General features: G+C 38.5%; 1 protein-coding gene and 1 long non-coding RNA gene across 10 annotated transcripts; one reads left to right on the forward strand and one right to left on the reverse strand.

Annotated features, from left to right (window-relative positions):
* Positions 1 to 2: 2 nt before the first annotated feature.
* On the forward strand, positions 3 to 11,628 carry HNRNPK (heterogeneous nuclear ribonucleoprotein K). 9 transcript variants are annotated; one of them, XM_032477501.1, is made up of 17 exons: positions 3 to 146; positions 2,154 to 2,231; positions 2,339 to 2,423; positions 2,823 to 2,920; positions 3,580 to 3,636; positions 5,113 to 5,156; positions 6,034 to 6,106; positions 6,622 to 6,693; positions 7,195 to 7,308; positions 7,662 to 7,790; positions 8,412 to 8,719; positions 8,853 to 8,907; positions 9,258 to 9,341; positions 9,645 to 9,660; positions 9,737 to 9,819; positions 10,204 to 10,373; positions 11,088 to 11,627. In XM_032477501.1, the coding sequence occupies exons 3-17, from the start codon at positions 2,366 to 2,368 to the stop codon at positions 11,119 to 11,121; spliced, it is 1,395 nt and encodes a 464-aa protein (XP_032333392.1). In that variant the 5' UTR covers positions 3 to 146; positions 2,154 to 2,231; positions 2,339 to 2,365; the 3' UTR covers positions 11,122 to 11,627. The 9 variants fall into 9 exon arrangements, with proteins under 9 accessions (XP_032333392.1, XP_032333396.1, XP_032333398.1 ...); XM_032477505.1 differs by having other exon boundaries at positions 11,148 to 11,627; XM_032477502.1 differs by lacking the exon at positions 3 to 146 and adding an exon at positions 409 to 504 and having other exon boundaries at positions 11,088 to 11,628.
* Positions 4,841 to 7,711, reverse strand: LOC116663047. The gene is made up of 2 exons (XR_004319069.1): positions 7,591 to 7,711; positions 4,841 to 5,185 (listed from the first exon to the last, which is right to left on the reverse strand). It is a non-coding gene; the product is annotated as an uncharacterized LOC116663047 (long non-coding RNA).
* Positions 11,629 to 19,848: the final 8,220 nt, after the last annotated feature.

Here is a 19,848-nt window from a genome sequence, read left to right on the forward strand (position 1 = left end):
CCCTCCCTCCCCCCCGCTAGTGAGTGCGCGAACGAGAAAGGAGGAGGGCGCTCCAGGCGAAAGCACTGCGGACGCCATTATCCTCTGTTTCTCTGCTGCACCAACCTCGACGTCTTGCCTACGTCCCGCTGGTTTGTGGCCTATAGGTAATTAGGGTTATTGGGGCTTGAGTAGTATGGGTTCGGGTAGGGGTTTGGCCTCCCTAAAGGCTGCGTTGACTTTTTCCAAGCCCGGGTTTCTCGGGCCCTTAGCGGCCTTACAGCCTAAAGGGAGGCGCCGGTGGGGGGCGGGGTCGTCCCCTCCTCCGGCGCCTTGATTGATGCTGCGTTGGGCCAATCGCTTCGCCCTCGCGCCACCGGTAAAGCCGGGGCAGCCAATCGGGCACGGCGGCGGGGTAGGCGAGCGCGGGGAGGCGGGGGACGGTGGTGGGGGCCTGCGCTCGTTCTCTGTCTAGCTGTGACCGGCTGAGGCGGCGCGTCGGCATAGGGGCTGTAGCTTCGCCCGGTGAGGAGTGGGGCTGGGCGGACTGCGCGTGGGGGCGAGGGCTCGAGGCCCGTTTCTCCGCCTGAGGGAGGCGTTTGGGGGCTGCTTGGGGGTTGGCCGATTCTGGGAGGGAACGTTGCCGAGGTTCCCCTCCCCCACCTCCGCCATTTCCCTAGCGTAGATCCGCAGTCCGCCTTGTGGTACTAGAGGCTTCGGGAAGTGGCGAGGCTTCTGCCGGTAGGACGAGTTGTAGTATTGGGAGCTAGGCCTCTTGTGTAGGAAGGAGGGGGGGCCGGCGGGCGGGCCCCGAGAGCGGTGGACCACGCTGCCGTTCTCTTTGTGTGGGTCCCGCCGCACTCGGACTCCCCCGGCCGGGAGCGGGCGCGGGCGAGCTGGGACGGCCGGGCTGCCTCCGTTGCTTTGTCTCTCCCGCGGTGGGGGAGGGTGCGGGGGATGAGATCGCGGGACCGCGTGGTGGGTGGGGGAGGGGGTCCGCACTCGGCTCCGCCTAGTAGCACGTAGTCGCCATTACGCGGGCCGCCATTTCCTGTCGTCTCCGGGTGAGGAGAGGTGCGGCGCTGGTGCTCTCGCCGCGGGAGCTTGTTCAGCTCCAGATACTCGGCTGTGGCGGATCCCGGTATGGGGTGTTGGGGAGAGGAGGGCATGTTGGCTCCGGGCTGGTCGCGCACGTACTTCGTGGTTTTCGCGGCCCGAGAGATGGTGACTGAAGGACCTGAAGAATAGGTTATCCTTAGAAACAGCCTATTTGTCTTGAAACTATCCGGATCTGCCACCACACCTCAGTATTTAACTGAGTGGTGTGCCAGAAGGTTAGCGTTTCAGTTAGTCATTAGAGTGGTTTAGAGACAAACATTAGGGAAGAGTGGGAGGCATAAATACTGGCATGACTTTTAGCGCTAAGCTGTTGAGCTATTTATTATTCTTTTTCTATAGGGACCACATGTAGCCTCCTACTAGTCCCGAGGTGGGGGGAGCTAAAAGGCTGTTTGCAGGACTATCACCACTCTGGTATTGCAGGTATAACTGTCAGGGTATACTGGGTTTTTTTTTTAACGTAATTTAAAATATCCCGCTAGTGACACTATTGGTGTTCAAGGGCTCTGTTGGAGAGTCGAGTGGTACTGGTAGTTAGAGCTGCGCTATCAGCTTTGCAGATTTATTCCTTCAGTGGATAGACCCGACGGTTGGCTATACCTAGAATTTGCCTTTATACCCGTAAACTGTAAAGAGTTAAGAGAATGTTGTTTCAAGTCACAAGTAGAAACGAAAACCCCATAGCGATTTAAAATTCCAATATAAACATTTTGTTACCTTTTCATAAATTTATACTTTCGGGAGCAACTTGGACTTAAATGCCTCACATGTGTCTGGTCTTCTATGTATATGTATCATATAAAATAACCAGTTGCTGTGGTTGGATTTGATCCAATGGCTAAAAATTAGTGATTGTCCTTTTACCGAAAAAAATCAATTATGGTCCTTTGGTTTGTGTTCTTGTGTTTTAAGGTAGTCATTTGGAAGTTTAAGACCCTAAAACCAAGGAACAAGTTTTTAAAATAGCTCTTTTGTTTGTTGTGTTCAAATGGGTGTTCATTAGTATTCAGTAATAACCGAAAAAAAACAAAACTGATTTGTGTTGGTTTTTATAGGCTACTGCAGGACTAGGGTGTCAGTTGGTCCCGCCCAGAACACTTTGAGTTCTGCTCTGCAAGGATATATAATAACTGGTATGTTCTAGAAGCAGAGTCTTTTCTTGCCTTTTTTTAATATTTAGTGAGATGTATAGATTATTTTCCAATAAGCCAAACGTACTAGCCTTTCTATTTTTCAACAGATTGGTGTGTCCATTTAATACGAGAAAATGGAAACGGAACAGCCAGAGGAAACCTTTCCCAACACCGAAACCAATGGTGAATTTGGTGAGAAGACATTTTAACAACTTTATACATTTTCTGTACTGTTAATTTTGGTATTTGTTCAATTTGGGATCCCGGTCAGTTACATCCTAGCCTTTATTTAGGAACTAGAACTAACTCATTTGCATCATTAACTGTAAACTTGATTTTAAAAAAGACAGTATATAATAAAAATCTTTTTCTAGTATTTTGAAATTTCTAATCTTTGGAACTGTTTGGTAACAGTATCTTGTGTTTTAGAAAAATGTTACTGGAAGGGAGCATGCTTTGTATTATACTTAAAAGTCCAAAAATTAGCAACAAATCTCTTAAAACAGAAAGAAGTTACTTTTAAATGTGGTTAAAGGTGCCTTTCTTGAAGATGCTGGTGCTTCCTTTGAAATCTGAACTGTTAATTTCTAGGTAAACGCCCTGCCGAAGATATGGAAGAGGAACAAGCTTTTAAAAGATCGAGAAACACTGATGAGATGGTTGAATTACGCATTCTGCTTCAGAGCAAGGTATAAATTTTATTTTTGAAAATTTGAAACTGGTTCTTTCTCAAGTAGGAATTAAGTTCTGATTGGGCCCTCTGGGAAGCCTTCAAATTTGGTCTACACACAGGCTGCGGAATCTAAAAGATTTCTGTGGTTCTTTCTGAACAGACTTTCTAGGCCATGACTTATTTTGCTAACAATTAAAATAAAAACCCTAAACCTAACCATTGCACAGGTCAAACTAGGAGATGGGTGTGGGTAATCCTTAAAGCATTAGTGGATTAAAGGTTATATCTTGATTACATTGTGGATTCTTTGGTTGGCAGCTTATCTGACTATCTCATAATGTGAAGGTACCTACTAACAAGTATATAAGTTACTATTTTACAAAGGTACTGTAAAATTAGATCCAGTGCTTAAGTTTTATCTGAGTGTATTTCTGGCATTCTGAATAGTTCTAAGCTGTCCTGGGGTTTAGTCCTCAAAGCTGCGTAAACTTAATTTTTGTTAACCTGATGTTATGAGATCCCCAAATAGATTTTCAGCCTTATTACTCCCAAAAAAAGAGAAGATTAGAGTTGTGTGGGGTTTGTTTGATTGGTTTTGGCTAAAGCTTATGAGCATAGGGAAACTTAATTTTAGGAAAAGATAAAATAAGTGTCTTCTCTCATTATTTTCTCCAGAATGCTGGGGCAGTGATTGGGAAAGGAGGCAAGAATATTAAGGCTCTCCGTACAGACGTAAGTATTAAAGAGTTTAAACTACTACACAGGCAGCTTCAGTTTATGTGTTTGTAGTTTAAAGATGAGCGTCATAGAAATCATTTAATAGTCTAGATACAAGCCTTTTATAATAATTGATTACATAGATGATTTCAGGGTTTGCCATTCCTGATTTAACAAAGCCCAGACAGTTCGATTTGGGGGGTGTATCTGTATTAAACCTCTCTTCACTTTCTAATTAACTTTCCACCAAATTATTCACTTAAAAGCAAGATAACATCTTAATTAGAAATAACAATGGTATAAAAAAAACCCTTAATTGCATCATTTCCCATGTGTGAATCAAATACAGTATTACTGAAAACCATTGCAGGTGGCTGATTTAGCTCCGAAATTTTTATTTCCCTTATTTTTTTTTTCAACTTGTCCATCTGTTCTTTAACAGCTTACACATGGAGCACAAAGAAATTGAGGTTGCATGGTTTAAATATGGATAAAAAACAGAGTAGGCATTTTGTAACTGGGAAACAGTTTGTCAATGCTAATGATTTGAGTCTTCATATTTTATAGTGGGTTGACTCTTGTGATTAGACACAGTAAATGTTAGTATCACCAGAAGTGAGCTTATTTGTAGGACTTGGTTACACCACAATTCCTAAATTTTTTTTCTCATGTACACACTCTTGATGTTTTCTTGCTAAAGTTGAGGCAAATGATAGCTTTGTGTTGAATATTGATTTGATAGTATTTCATTTCTCTCTTGGTCGCAGATCTCTGTATGTTCTTCTTGATTTTACTGTAAACTGAACTTGAAAATTTGTTTAAATTTTACAAACTTACCTGTTAGCATCTAGGAGTGCGTTTTAAACTTCCAGGAAACCAAAATAACTAGTCTTTTAAGAGCTAGGGTTTTTGGTGGTGTGGGAATTTTTGTTTTGTCTTTTATAAACCTCTTTCCTCTTAATCCAGATGTTCTATATAATTATCTGGGTTATTAATTTCCCCATTTTCCTCAAGAATTTGAGTCATGACAGGTTTTGTGTCTACCCTCATGAGCCAGCCTGCTACTGAAACATCGTTTGTTTTTTTTAAAAAAAAAAAAAGCTAGTTACCATCATTAAAGGTCCTTAAATGTTAAGCCACAGTCAGATATAGAGAAGTCCATTATTGTGTTAGTCTTCAGAACAACTTAAGCTTGTTTCATTAATTGAGAGTATGAGTATAGTTTGTATTAAATTAAAATTTATTGCTTTTCCCCCTTTTCCCTCTCCTTGTTTTTTTGGCCATATATCTCCGTTGCCCATGTACTGGATCGACTTACCCCTGCGTTGCCCACCATGACGTTGGCCCATCCGCCCCTGAACGCCCATGTGAAAACCCTGGTTGGCTATGCCCAAAAATGTGCTCGTTGCCAAACGGGTACCATACTTGACAACTTCTGATTGAATGCCCATGCCCAATGCCAACATCCACGAACGCCAATGACCAATGCAGTACAATGCCAGTGTTTCAGTCCCAGACAGCAGTGGCCCCGAGCGGTATGTCCCAACAGTTTATGCCTCACTGCCTGAATAGAAAGAGAGAAATGTATTTTATTACCTGCCTTTTATATAATTAAATAGTATCCCCTTTAGACGGTGTATTGTTTTTCAAGTTTCTGTCTTATTTTCCCCATTAAGTCTTTTTGTCACTGAACTTTTACCGTGAGTTGCCCACCCAAACGATCCACTAATTTTATTTCGATGGAAGGAGCACAGCTTCAAGTGTTGCATATTTGCTGCATTGTAAATCAAATTGTTACCGAAATAGTCTCTCGCTCTGTCTTTGTGGCCCACCTTGCTTCCCAACATTGCCTGTTCATAATTTTTTCTGATGAAATGCTAACTCTGGTTCACTTTCCTTCACTTCTCATTTGTGTTGTCTTTGTTTTGTCTCGCATTTGTATTTGTTTTCTTGCAGAGCCCATTAGTGATCTAATTTCTAACTGGTATCCATAACCTTACTCCAAATACAATGTTCACCACTTGCATATTCCCCACTTTGCCTAAGAGAAGGTGTGCCAGTTTTACCAATGTAACAGCGAGGGTATCCTTAATTAACTTAGTGGTGGCGGGGAACAGAAATATTCAACTCTGCTTCAGTTCTGGTCAATTTATTGCCCACTTAATCTGAGCCCTTCCAAGAGCCCATTCTCTCTGTCTCTCTGCAAGTCTCCTAATATTGTTACCATGTTTGTATTGGGCATAAAACAAAATGCATGTGAACAATGTATAAATAGGCTACTTTAAATGGGGAGTATTAAATAATTGTATGTTACTTCTCTGTAGAAGTTTGTATGACTACTGATGATGAACACAAAACTCATTTTTCTTTTCCACCTTTTTTGTACTATCTGCTATTTGTGATGTTTGACAGCATATTGAGTATCAGTGCTGATATTGAAACAATTGGAGAAATTCTGAAGAAAATCATCCCTACCTTGGAAGAGGTAGGCTCATTTTTTTAATGTATTTGGCAATTGGGGGGTGTTTAAGGATGTTTTAAAGGGGCATAATGGGAGAGATGGGGAGACAATGGGTATAATAGTTTTGTAGCAGCAATGTCTTAATCCTTTGCTGTGTAATGTTGAGGAATATATTGTACCTATATTATTTGTTTTAAAAAATGTAGTCTGGCCACTCTGGAGTAGATAGGAACTACCTGTGGTCATGCATTCTCATGGGTTTAGGGTATATTTTATGGGCTTTAGTTTTAGAGGAGGTTTTAAGTTAGAATATTGACTGGGACTGTGTTGGAAAGGATGACTCTAGTTTGAGAACTTTTCGATTCTATGCCATTGTTTACTAGATATATAGAGAAAAGCCTTGTACGTTGATTTTTAGCCTAGTTTCTTGTTACTTAGTGACAGTTGTGAAATATGTTGTAGTAGCTTTACCAATATATGCGACAATAGCCTGATCACACTAGACACTTAACCTATTACTCTTATTTTTCTACTTTCAGGGCCTGCAGTTGCCATCACCCACTGCAACCAGCCAGCTCCCGCTCGAATCTGATGCTGTGGAATGCTTAAATGTATGTCATAGTGCCATTGAACCCCACTGAAGTATGGAGCCTGGCCCATAGGATCAATTTTATTTTCAACATAGTGTACTTTTCCCATCTCTATAGAAAAAGGCTTAAAAACATGATAAATTAATGGTCTTACAACTCACTGTTGACCCTGCTCCATGCTGCAGTGGGAATTAACTACATTTGCAAAGTGCTTTGCAGTCATTTTTATTATGGTGTTATTTGAATGTTAATAATAATTTTGTGGTAACAGCGACATGCTAAATGGCTGCAGTGTGGGTATGGTGTTGCAGGACCTGAAAATAAAATAGTTTTTTAAGGTGGTGCAGAATGTCCTTTTTGGGCCTGGCTATTGAGGATAATAAGCACATAACTGGTAAAGTTATTGAAATATAAATTCAGGTTGCTCACTGCAACAGTATATTGTTATGCTTATAGCAGATAAGTGTCTATTCATGGGGTATCTTGATTTGAGTCTAAAATTTTATAATTCTCCCTCTGCAGTACCAACACTATAAAGGAAGCGACTTTGACTGCGAGTTGAGACTGTTGATTCATCAGAGTCTGGCAGGAGGAATTATTGGGGTCAAAGGTGCTAAAATCAAAGAACTTCGAGAGGTAAAAAGCATTGTTTTTTTTCCGCTGTGTTACTGGAAAATAGTTTTTCTGTATAGATTTGGTTTGGTGGGCTTCTCACTCCCTCCCCCCTTTGAGTTTCTTCCCCTAAGATTCCTCATCACTTCCATATTTAACTAGATTGCTAATCGAAATATAACCCAAAAAACCTGGCCACGCTAGAGAAGTTATTTTGCCAAAATTTTTGTGTCTTTGCAAAGTCCTGTCCCTTACTTAACAAGGTTTTTTGTGAGGGGAATTACTGAAACATAAATGTAAATTTACCTGAACCTGGGGTTTTTCGGTGCATTTGTTTTTTCTGATTGACTAATGCTGCTTTTGTGAACTTATTACAGAACACTCAGACAACGATCAAGCTTTTCCAGGAATGCTGTCCTCAGTCCACTGACAGAGTTGTTCTTATTGGAGGAAAACCTGATAGGGTTGTAGAGTGCATAAAGATCATCCTTGATCTTATATCAGAGGTACCTTCAGAACACTTCATTTATATTTAATTTCATAAAACATGTTTTATTCAAGAGTAGTTTCAAAACATTGAGGCAAATAGATTTTGTTTATCCCTTCCCTAACAGTTTTCTATCACTCTGCTTTTGCTATCACTTTAAATTAAAAATACTAGAGGAGAATCTGGAGGGTGGATTTTTTTTAATGTTAGGTGAGATAATTTTAATAGCTTTTGGTCCTTGAAATGAAGTTTCTATGGTTCTATAGTGCTACACTGCACAGCTTCCCAAGTGCTGTGCCTCACTATAGGTTACAGGCTTATCCAGGATACTGATCCCCTCAGGGTGGTCAGAGCTTCGTAATTCCCCGTTGTGAAATGTGAAAGAGGTTTTGTGGTCTCTTAAGATCTAAGGGTAAAATCAAGCTATTAATCTTAACCTCACAAGCACTAAGACTTGGTTTTTTTGTTTGGGGCTCACCAAAAATAGTACATTTTTAAAATTCTTCCTATTATCTTTGCCTATTCCTGTCCTGGTGTCAAGTACCTCAAATAAAAGGATGTGAAATGTTTTGTTAACAAGAAGGCTAATATGAACCAAGGCTCTTTTTTAATCTATAATCTTGCTGTATTTTTGTTTCAGTCTCCTATCAAAGGACGTGCTCAGCCTTATGATCCCAATTTTTATGATGAAACTTACGATTATGGTGGTTTTACAATGATGTTTGATGACCGCCGTGGACGTCCAGTGGGATTTCCCATGCGAGGAAGAGGTGGCTTTGACAGAATGCCTCCTGGTCGGGGTGGGCGTCCCATGCCTCCATCTAGAAGAGATTATGATGATATGAGCCCTCGTCGAGGACCTCCTCCACCTCCTCCTGGACGAGGTGGCCGGGGTGGTAGCAGAGCTCGGAATCTTCCTCTTCCTCCACCACCACCACCTAGAGGAGGGTAAGTTTCTTTCACTCGCATTATTAACATAGGTAAAGCTATACTTCAGAGGTGAAGGGGGTACTTTTTTTTTTTGTTTGATGTAAGTGACATGTAAAGAAGCTGAGATTACAAGTGTTATGCTTGCTTGCAGAGATCTGATGGCCTATGACAGAAGAGGAAGACCTGGAGACCGTTATGATGGCATGGTAAGACCTTTGATATGTCAAATACAGCATCTGTATGAGAGCTAAAAGGGGTCTTAAAGTCAGGTAGTTAGCATTTTTTGTTGAAGATACTATTAACTGAAGACTTCCACAAGCGGACTTTTTTTTAGGTAGCTACTTAAGGTGTTTTTTGTTTTTGTTTTTTTTTTTTGTTTTTTTTTTTTTTGCTGGAATATTAAGGCTATTGATCCATCTTTGTTTCCTCCCAAATTTGTGGGTTTTGCCAATTTATGTATTTTATAAAGATATGAAATAGAAATTGGTCATAAAAAATATAGTGTCCTTGACGAATAGAGACAGGCTCATGTTAATAGTTTAATCTTTTAACACAGGTTGGTTTCAGTGCTGATGAAACTTGGGACTCTGCAATAGATACATGGAGCCCATCAGAGTGGCAGATGGCTTATGAACCACAGGTTGAGTATCATGGGTGTTTGCATTCTTGTCAGTAACAGCTTTAAGATGCTTGCTTATTCATCAATTAGGTGTTTTATTTACCCATATGTAATGTTTTTGTTTCTTGGAAGGCTGTGTACCTGTATGGTTTCTTTCCCTAAGGATTGTCTTCTGAAATTTATTTAACTAGGGAGGATATGGGAGGCTTTGGTATCCTAAACTGAGGGGTTTTAGGGATGTTAAAATACCTGAAGTTTTGAGGCAAAATAATCTTTTTTTTCCTGTTTTTTTTTTTGTTTGTTTTGTTTTTTTGTTTGTTTTAGGGTGGCTCTGGATATGGTAAGTTTTCTCCTTTGTGAAATCAAACATTATTTCATGCTTTCTAAATGAACTTAATGCTCATTATTTAAATCAGATTATTCCTATGCAGGGGGTCGTGGCTCATATGGTGATCTTGGTGGACCTATTATTACTACACAAGTAACTATTCCCAAAGATGTAAGTATCTTTAATATTACAAAGGGTATTTAATGAGTCATTTTAAGTTCCCTGACTTTAAGTAAAAGGTTTTAACAAAAATATTCCATTTTAGGATTAAAATTATGTTTTAAGGACTTCAGTGAGGTATTCTGCAGTTTGAGTCTTGTCAAATGATACTCAGTACTATTAAAAGCAGTTACAAGGGTTCTGAGCCCTTGATTCTTTCATGAAAGGAAATGGTGGTTAGTGTTGTAAATACATTATAATCCAAATCTACACATTAATAAAACAAAGTCAATAAGTTGTACAAAGTTAATGCTCTTTATGGTCACTGAAAATACAAAATAATACAGATATTTTTGAAAGTATGTCATAAACACTTGTTTCTAAAAATCTTTTCAGTTGGCTGGATCTATTATTGGCAAAGGTGGTCAGCGGATTAAACAAATCCGTCATGAGTCAGGAGCTTCGATCAAAATTGATGAGCCTTTAGAAGGGTCCGAAGATCGGATCATTACCATTACAGGAACACAGGACCAGATACAGAATGCACAGTATTTGCTGCAGAACAGGTCAGTTTGAGTTTAGCTTTATGTTAGCCTACACATACTAAAACTTTAAAAAGCTTTTCTTCTCAACTAATTTTTCTTTTAGAAGCCATGGTGTCTCAACCTTTTGGGGACCTAACTTCTAAACATTCTAATAGCTTTGCTTCAGTTTTCTTCTTTCTTACTAAAAACGAAGACATTCAATACTAATCTTGCTGGAAGAAGCCTTAACCAAGCAAACTTCTCATTTCTCTGGTGAAAACTGCTGCCAGAACCACTTGTTATAAATTATACAGAGCCTGTAGAAAATATAGAAGATTTCAGTGGATGTTGGTCTAGTTCTGTGTGGAAGACTAGTGATTTTGTTGTTTTTAGATAACTAAATCGACAACAAATCACAGTCTGCCATATGGCACAGGCCATGCCTCTACAGGACAAATGATTGGTGCAGTAAAATGCAGCATTTCACACCTTAACTGGCATTTCTTTGTCTTTTCTACCAAATATTAACAACTTTTGGTTTTCTTAATTCTGTTCTACTAATGTCTGATTTACTATTAATCTTTTTTTCTTGAATTTTACATTGCTCTATTTCATATTTGCTAATGTTTTAATTCTTATTTCTAATTGTGTAATGGACATAATTATCGGTTTAATTTAGCATTGAAATTGTCTTAATGTTGATTAAGATGTTACAAACAAATTCTAATTCGTACTTTTTTTTCTTTTCTTTTATAGTGTGAAGCAGTATGCAGATGTTGAAGGATTCTAATGCAAGATATTTTTTCTTTTTTATAGTGTGAAGCAGTATTCTGGAAAGTTTTTCTAAGACTAGTGAAGAACTGAAGGAGTCCTGCATCTTTTTTTTTTTATCTGCTTCTGTTTAAAAAGCCAACATTCCTCTGCTTCATAGGTGTTCTGCATTTGAGGTGTAGTGAAATCTTTGCTGTTCACCAGATGTAATGTTTTAGTTCCTTTCAAACAGGGTTGGGGGGTGGGGGAGGGTGTGCAAAAACTAACATTGAAATTTTGAAACAGCAGCAGAGTGAGTGAATTTTAATTTTTGTTCGTTGTTGGTGGTTAAAAAAAAAATTCCCCCCATGTAATTATTGTGAACACTTTGCTTTGTGGTCACTGTAACATTTGGGGGTGGGGGACAGGGAGGAAAAGTAACAATAGTCCATATGTCCCTGGCATCTATTTCAGAGCAGTGTGCAGAATGTAATGCTCTTTTGTAAGAAACGTTTTATGATTTTTAAAATAAATTTAGTGAACCTATTTTTTGGTGGTCATTTTTTTTTTAAGATGGTCATTTTTCAAATGGCTGAATTCCCCCAACCGGCCTCCAAACTATAAACACTAAGTTTGATTTTCAGTCTTCTGTTGGATATAAATAAGTGCATCTCCTCTAGGACATAGGCAAAATATCTTGACAAAGTCAGTTCTGGTGATTTCTTGATGGTTTGAAAGTCCATTACTTGGGAGGAAATTCCACCACACATTCATGCTTACAATAAGCTGGGTATTCTTGTTTGTTTGTTTTTACAAATGCTTGCCCCTGCTCTGCAACAGTTTTCTGTTAGTAATTGTGAAAACCAAGGGGGAGCAGTACAGGTGGAGTAGTGGTATAAGTATATACCAAACAGCAGCAAGTATTAATCAGAATAATACTTGGTTATGGAAGTGACTGATGCTAAACAAATTCTGATTATTTTTTATTAGATAATTTTACCTATAGACTTAAACTGTCAGCTTGCTAGTGTCTTATTAGTTAAACTTTGTAAAATATATATATATTCTTGTTTTTCCATTGTATGCAAATTGAAAGAAAAAGATGTACCATTTCTATGTTGTATGTTGGATTATGTAGGAAATGTTTGTGAACAATTCAAAAAAGATGAAAAAAATTCCTGTGGATGTTTTCTGTAGTATCTTGGCATTTGTATTAATAGTTAGAAGTTCACTTCCAAATAAATAAAACTCCTATAATGCTAGATTTGATGTGTGCCCAATTTGAACAAGGGTTGATTGACACCTGTAAAATTTGTTAAAACGTTCCTCTTACAAGGAAATACAGTAATCTTACATTATATATTTTTTGTGTGAAGTGTTTTTCTAGCATTTTTAAATAGATTTGGTACTATTGGTAAATTTAAAATTCCAGTAGTTGGGCTCTTTTAATTTCTTAAAGGGTAACAGCATAAAGAGCTGAGTCATTCCAATTCTACAAGTCCTTCTTAACTTTGATACACTGTTTTTTAGGTTTCTGTCTTAAAAATAGCCCTACTGTGTTGTAAGAATATTTACATACAGTGTTTTTTTCCCCTGATTTTTGGCTTATAAATCCCTAAAATGCTACCTGTTAGCCTCCAACTGCCCAGAAAGCATGGGAACAACCCAACAATTAAATAGACAGGGATTCGTGGATGCAGTTTTGCTTTAAGTTTAGAAAAGAGACTTGTGTACGACAGAATGTGAAATATGGGCAGTTTCAAGATTTGTGTATGATAAAAAAAAATGAGAAAACAGTTTATGTGAAATATGTATGGGCAGTACATTTAAATATGCCATTTAAAGTGACAAACTTAAATGATACCTTTTTTAGTTTTGGGGAGGGGAATTGAGTGTTCTCTTGATAAATGAAATAAATGGTACCACAACATCACTTAAAATACCTGTGATAAGGCTTCCCCAAAGGTGAAATTAGCCTGAATTACTCTTGGGTGTTACCTTCCCTCTTGAGTAGTTTAAGTATGGTAAGTTTGGGTTGCTTGGGGTAGTACAGCCTACTCAGATTGAAATGAGCCCTTCCTCTAGAGAAAGTTTACACCAGTAATGATGTTTTAGTCAGATTGTTAAACCTGCTGGAAGAAAGCATCCCTGTAGAGAACACTGGCTTTCAGAGCTTCCACTCGCCTTCCAAAAATCAGTTATGTTAATAAACTACTAGCAGAAAGTATTCTCATTTTTGCCTTTAAAAAATGAGACCTTGAACCCAAGAACCTAATGAAAAATAGACTGGAGAATATTTGACATTGGCACGTTGGGTATACAGCTTGGGAGGGGGAGAGGCCCTTTTCATTACCACTGTTACTGGTAAATGGTGTTTGAATATAGGCTGGAAATTTGAGTTACATTGAGAATATTCTCAGAGAAGTAAAACAAGCTTAAAATGGACTTAAATGGAGTGTTGAATCAATTTTGTAAGAAGCAACTAAGGACTAGGCTGGTGTGAAGTTTTAAAGTGTTTTAGCCTACATTTGAAAATTATTAACAAAATGCCAACAGACATGTTGGAAACCAGGTTGCACCAAAATTTTTTCAGGAATGAAAAGGAATTTAAATTTTTGTGTACTATTCAACTTTTAATCGTTTGCATAATGAAACTGATAATAAACTATTGAGTGATCAAGTAGTTACTCCTGATAACTGATACCACTGGAATACAGAGACTGGATCTTACAGGGAAATGAACATAGTAGTTTTTTTCAATATTCAGTGGTTTTATCTCAAAATGCCTTGTTAGTACTCAAAATGGGGTTACTGTTCCACAAATGGTAAGTTGTGATTTGCTTAAGACTTGCTAAAGAGGCCTGCATTTAAAATTTTCTCTTTAGACCAGTGGAAAGTTTTCTGGTCATAAAGTTAGATTTTCTAAACGTTAGATGCCATCAAAAATTTTTTGGAAAGGACTCTTGATGACTAGATGTAAATTAGCTATTTGGGAAGCATTATCAGTGTTTCTCAAAACTATTTGAAGTACGTTCAAAATTAACTGCAGTTTAAGATGGACCACACCTCAGCTCAACTGAGTCACAGTCTACGTAGAGAGGTGCCAGGAATCTGCGTGTTTAACAAATTCCTCCAATTAATAGTTTTAAGTTAAATGTTTACAGCTACGTGTAGTAAGAAACACAAGTTTCTGTATCTTTTCATTAACTCATCAAATACGTATTTAGTTCCTGAAGTGTACAAGAACAGTGGTAAGCCCCACAGAGGTAGTTGTTAGCAAAAAGTACTTGGGGAGAATCCAGTAACTTGATAGTAAGGAAAAACAGTACTGTGGGATGTGTTTAAGAAAGCAGAAACTGGTGTGTGTATGTGTATAGATTGACAAGCATGTTGCTTGAGGCAAAACTTCAGTTAAACTAGGAAAATCCCATTGTGTTGACCTAAACTACTGCCCTCTGCTCCTCTTGGCAGATGAAAAAAATGAAGACATCAGGGCTTGTATACACATATGAACATTTACGCAAGCCAGGCCTCAGCACTTCCAGTTGGAAGAAGCCTGACTGAGGAAAAGAAGGGAATGCCCAGATACTTAATGCCCAGGCAGTTATACATTTGTGTATATTTAAAATGTGGAGCTAATCTGCTGAGTTGAGGTGATTGTGCAAACACAACTGGAAAAAGATGCAAATGTTCTATGGGGTGGTTCACCTGTTTGCCAGCTGAGCAACAGGCACTAGCAACGGTATTGGGGTAAAATGTTAGCACCAGCTATCCAATGACATCAAAACTTTCTAGCCACCTCACTTTTTGCCCAGAACCCGTAAGAATTTCCTATCCTCCCTCAACAGCTCTCCCCGTTTCACTCCCCTAACCCTAGACCTGTGATTGTGAAGGAAATTATTTCAGTCACCAAAACCTCACACTTCAAATCCTTTCATTTTCCCCATTCAAACATCATGTCCTTTTTTCCTAGAAGTCTTTCTACCTTTAAGGACAGTCTTCATTAGAAGGAAAGGGCCACCTTGTTCACTTAGTTCAAAAACTCTATAGAGTAAGAGAGAAGAGTATATGATAGCTGCTTATCACACCAAAAGCGGTAGAAGTCATTTTGATAGTAATAAAAGATTTGGCAGGAAAGTAGTAGAAAGTGCCAGCTAGGTCCCTCAGAGACGTCTCTAGGGTTCAGTGCAAGTGAGGAATGATTAGTAAGAGCAGAAACTCCAGATATGTTGACTAGGAAGCCAAAAGCAGTATGTTTAATATATAAAGTTACATGTTTATCTGTTAGTTATGCTATTGAACTAAAATTCTGTTAAACTCCCTTATCCTTCGTTCACTTGACTGTTGGTCTGACCGGAGTGATGCTGTGAGTTCTGGAAGGTCTTTGCTGAAGAGTCTTTTCCCCTATTTATCCATTGTCAGTATTTTACGTTGAACGTGAAGAACATTAAAATCCTAAAACCTCTAAAAAAAAAAAAAAAAAAAAAAAAAAAGGACGAGAGATAGGAGAACTTCCTCTCCTTTCTCCACAAACGGCTCTGAGGCAATTTCTTAACAGTCTGTCCTGTGTGGTGTAGTCTGTGCCAGCGCTGTTACACGGTGATGAGCTGTGTCTCTTTGAGACCCACCAAGAAGCAGTAGCCAGCACAGATACTATATCCCCTTATGTTACTTGCTAACTGAAACTTCTCTTTTCCTTTCCCTGTCAGTGCCCTCAGATTGCACCTTACAGGTAAACATTAATCCCTGCCTCATGTTGTCAAGAAAAATATTCCTTTGTATCTGTTTATTTTTGCACTTTTTAAAAGCAGATTTTTACATGTTATTGTGTATCCCCTCCCTGCCCTTTTTTTTTTTTTCCTGCACTGCAGTCTAAGATGAATGATCTACTGCCGACTGGCACCAATTCTCCAAATCAAAGTGCACTGTGGAATAACAAAAAAACAAAAATAACAAAGTGTGATCCTCTTTAATAGAAGATACAGCAGGCAATCTGTCTACCTCTGTTTCCAAGGAATAAAATTACTAGAAGGGTTGCTGCTCCTCTTCAACATAACTGGGTTTTTTGTTTGAGTTTTATTGAGATATAATTGACATATAGCACTGTATAAGTTTAAGATGTACAGCGTAATAATTTGATTACATACATCATGAAATGATTATCACATTAAGTTTAGTGAATATCCATGATCCCATATGGTACAAAATTAAATAGGAAAAAACTGCCTTCCTCCAGTTACCCTCTTTCCACCTCATCCTTCCACATATTTGAATCTTCAGTTCTGGAGATTTCTTTAACTAGTCTGTTTTTGGGCAACAACCCCTTGCTTGATGATTTCTAGAATCCATTCCACAGACAGCTCAGCTCCAGCTTGTAGCAACCTTGAGCTAAAGGTGATTACCAGATCAATACTCTGTATTATATCCTGAAGTGAAGATCAAAACTGTTCAAAGAGCTCTCATTTGTAAAGCAGGGCATATACCAAGTTTGGATCATAGTGAAGAGAATTTGTCAAGCAAGAACTGATTCTCTCTAACATTATTCAAATCACTCCTTTGATGACATTTAAGTCTTGTTTGGAATCTGGTAAAGGAATATCATTGGAACTCAGCAAATCTCTCAAGGACTGTGGTTTGTTTCAGAGTTTTGTTGTGTTTTTTAGAGAGCAAGGAAAATAGATTACTGGTTTACATATAACTCAGGAACAGCTAGATGAAAGAGATGCACAGGGCAAGGTATGTGGGAAGGGGCCCAGAGCTCTCCTGCTCCCCTATTATGTTACTTTCCCCAAATCTCACCAACCTAGAAGCTCCATACTATTTTTATAATACTTAGTTCTTCCTCCTAAGTAGGAAATATTAATGTTAATTTCACTAAAAACAAACTATGGTTCAAAAAATCCTAACTTTTTTTTTTAGAATAAATGCATCTTTTTTATTTTTTATTTTGTTAAATCTATTTTTATATGTGGTGGCTAACATTTGTAAATTTCAAACTCCCACCCCCTTTCCTCGGTAACTAAGCCTTGTTTACTAAGCCTGCAAGTCTGTTTCTGTTTTGTAAATGAGTTCATAGTTCCCCCCCCCCACCTTTTTTTTAGATACCACATATGAGTGATATAATATGGTATTTTTTTTTCTCTTTCTGGGTTACTTCTCTTAGAATGACAATCTCTAGGTCCATCCATGTTGCTGCAAATGGCTTTATTTTATTCTTTTTTATGGCAAAGTAGTATTCCATTGTATAAACATACCACATCTTCTTTATCTAGTCATTGGCCGGTGGACATTTAGGTTGCTTCCATGTCTTGGCTATCGTATATAGTGCTGCTATGAACACTGGGGTACATGCATGTGTCTTTTTGACTTAGGATTCCCTCTGGATACATATCCAGCAGTGGGATTGCTGGATCATATGGTAAGTCTATTTTTAGTTTTTCGAGAAATCTCCATACTGTTTTCCATAATGGCTGCACCAACCTACATTTCCACCAACAGTGTAGGAGGGTCCCCTTTTCTCTACTCCCTCTCCAGCATTTATCATTCTTGGACTTTTTGGATGATGGCCATTCTGACTGGTGTAAAGTGATAGCTCATTGTAGTTTTGATTTGCATTTCTCTGGTAATTAGTGATATTGAGCATTTTTTCATATGTCTATTGGCCATTCATATGTCTTAATTGGAGAAATGCTTGTTTAGGTCTTCTGCCCATTTTTGGATTGGGTTGTTTGTTTTTTTGTTATTAAGTTGTATGAGCTGTTTATATATTCTTGAAATTAAGCCTTTTTTAGTCACATCATTTGCAAATATTTTCTCCCATAATTGGTTTTGAACTGTAGTAATAATGAAATGTAATAGAAATGATATGTTTATTCTATTATAACTAAATATTTTAAAACAGAAATTGGAAGTATTTAAGAGTCTGAGTTTTCACCAGAAAGAGTCCATTCTGTCCCTATGCCACAGCCTGTAGATGGGACATTTTACATACAATAAGAAGAGAGTAGGAAGAGAAAGAGCCTTCAATGGTACTAAGAAAACTAGGATAACACAATGCCCTAGAACCCAAGAGTAAATTTTAAGGAAGGGGTCAATTTTAAATGCTATATATGGATAAATCAAGAAGAAAAGGAAAAGAGAAAAATTACATAGTATTGAACCATCTCTTTTTTCTGCTAAGCCTTGTTGGGGCTTTATAGTCTATTGATCTCTTTGGAAGAGTTGGGGGAAATCAAAATAATCCTATCTTCACAAAATCCATTTTACTTCTTTGCCTTTTGCAACTTTTCTTCAAGAATACCTTTTAACCGACTATTTAAGTATCTGCCATAGTCAATCATGACAAAATTGCAGATGTAGCAATGACTGTTGCCAATGCGTGACATTTAATTTAGCCATTCAGAAGGATGGCTCTCTTGATGACTGGAATTATCTAACTTGAACACTGTTCAGGATGGGGAAAATGACAAGGACACCACATCATTGATCATGCCTCCCTCCCTTGATCTTCTCTTCAAAGGCCTCTGCCTATGGCATAGAGCTGGCTAAGGTTTTTAAAAGAAGCATACTCAGACGGCATGTTCCCTTGGCCCTTTGCCCACTTTACTTTCCTCCTCCTTTTTGTGGACACAATGCCTATAAGAGTAAAGCCATCTTACAACCATAAAGACAAAAGCCACATGCTAAAGAGAGTGAGACAGAAAGAGCCTAGTTACATTCTCAAATAGCTGCATCAGGCCTGAAGTGCCTAACTCTGGACTACTTCTTATATGGCAAAAACAATCCCCTTTTTGTTTAGTCACTAGAGTCTAGTTTTCTGATGCTTGAGGCACAGTTTTACCCAGACATTTGATTGTCCGCCTACCCTACTAGATCAGAAGATGTCAGATAGCATGTCTGTATTTGCTACCTGTGTAAGACAGGAAGCTTTCATAGCAAGTAATAGAAAATCCAACTCAAAACTGCTTTAACTATAAGGAAGTTTGTTAACTTACATAGAGATCCAAAAGTAGGACAAACTTAAGAGTTGAGTTGACATAATCCCATTACTCCAGTTCCACTTCTCTGCTATTCTTTTGGCTTCCCCCGTGTGTCGACTTCATACTCAGGGTGCCATCAACAGGACTGTAGCAATTTCAAGCCTCATATCCAAGCTCAACCACGTCCAGAGGGAGAAGGAATCAATTCTGGAAGTTCTCCTGGAAAAGCTTTTCTGGAAGTATCCTGCAAATCTACCCTTGCAACTCATTGAAGTGAACTGGAGAAAATGCATGATTCTAATCCAGACCCTGGCAAGTGAGTGATATTACCCTTAGACCAGTCCAGACCACCCCTGGAGCTGAGGATGCTGTGCTACACCAATTGCGGGTTAAGAGGGAGAGATTCCTGAACATCGGGATTCTGTTGGACAGGAAGAAGGAGGGAAAGGATGTTGAGTAGGTAAAGAACTCACTTTTTGTATTCCCAGCACCTTGCAAACATACTTTAAAAGACACACACACACACACACACACACACACACACACACACACACACACAGAGTTTATGCTTTACCTCAACAAGTTTCTTGAGAGAAGGAAGCATGTTTTATTTTTGTTTATGCTACTCCTGTGTCTAACTCAATATCCTGAACATAGTAGGAATTCAACTGTTAATTTTTTTTCTGTCAACAAGCCCCAGTAAGAGGTAATGGCATAAATTTAACCTCTTGGATTCTTTTGTAGATTGCTAGATTTGCTTGCTAATCAACTTCTTTGAATCTCAAGAC

This window comes from Camelus ferus, chromosome 4 (genome assembly GCF_009834535.1).
Source record: "Camelus ferus isolate YT-003-E chromosome 4, BCGSAC_Cfer_1.0, whole genome shotgun sequence".
Taxonomy (NCBI): Eukaryota; Metazoa; Chordata; class Mammalia; order Artiodactyla; family Camelidae; genus Camelus; species Camelus ferus.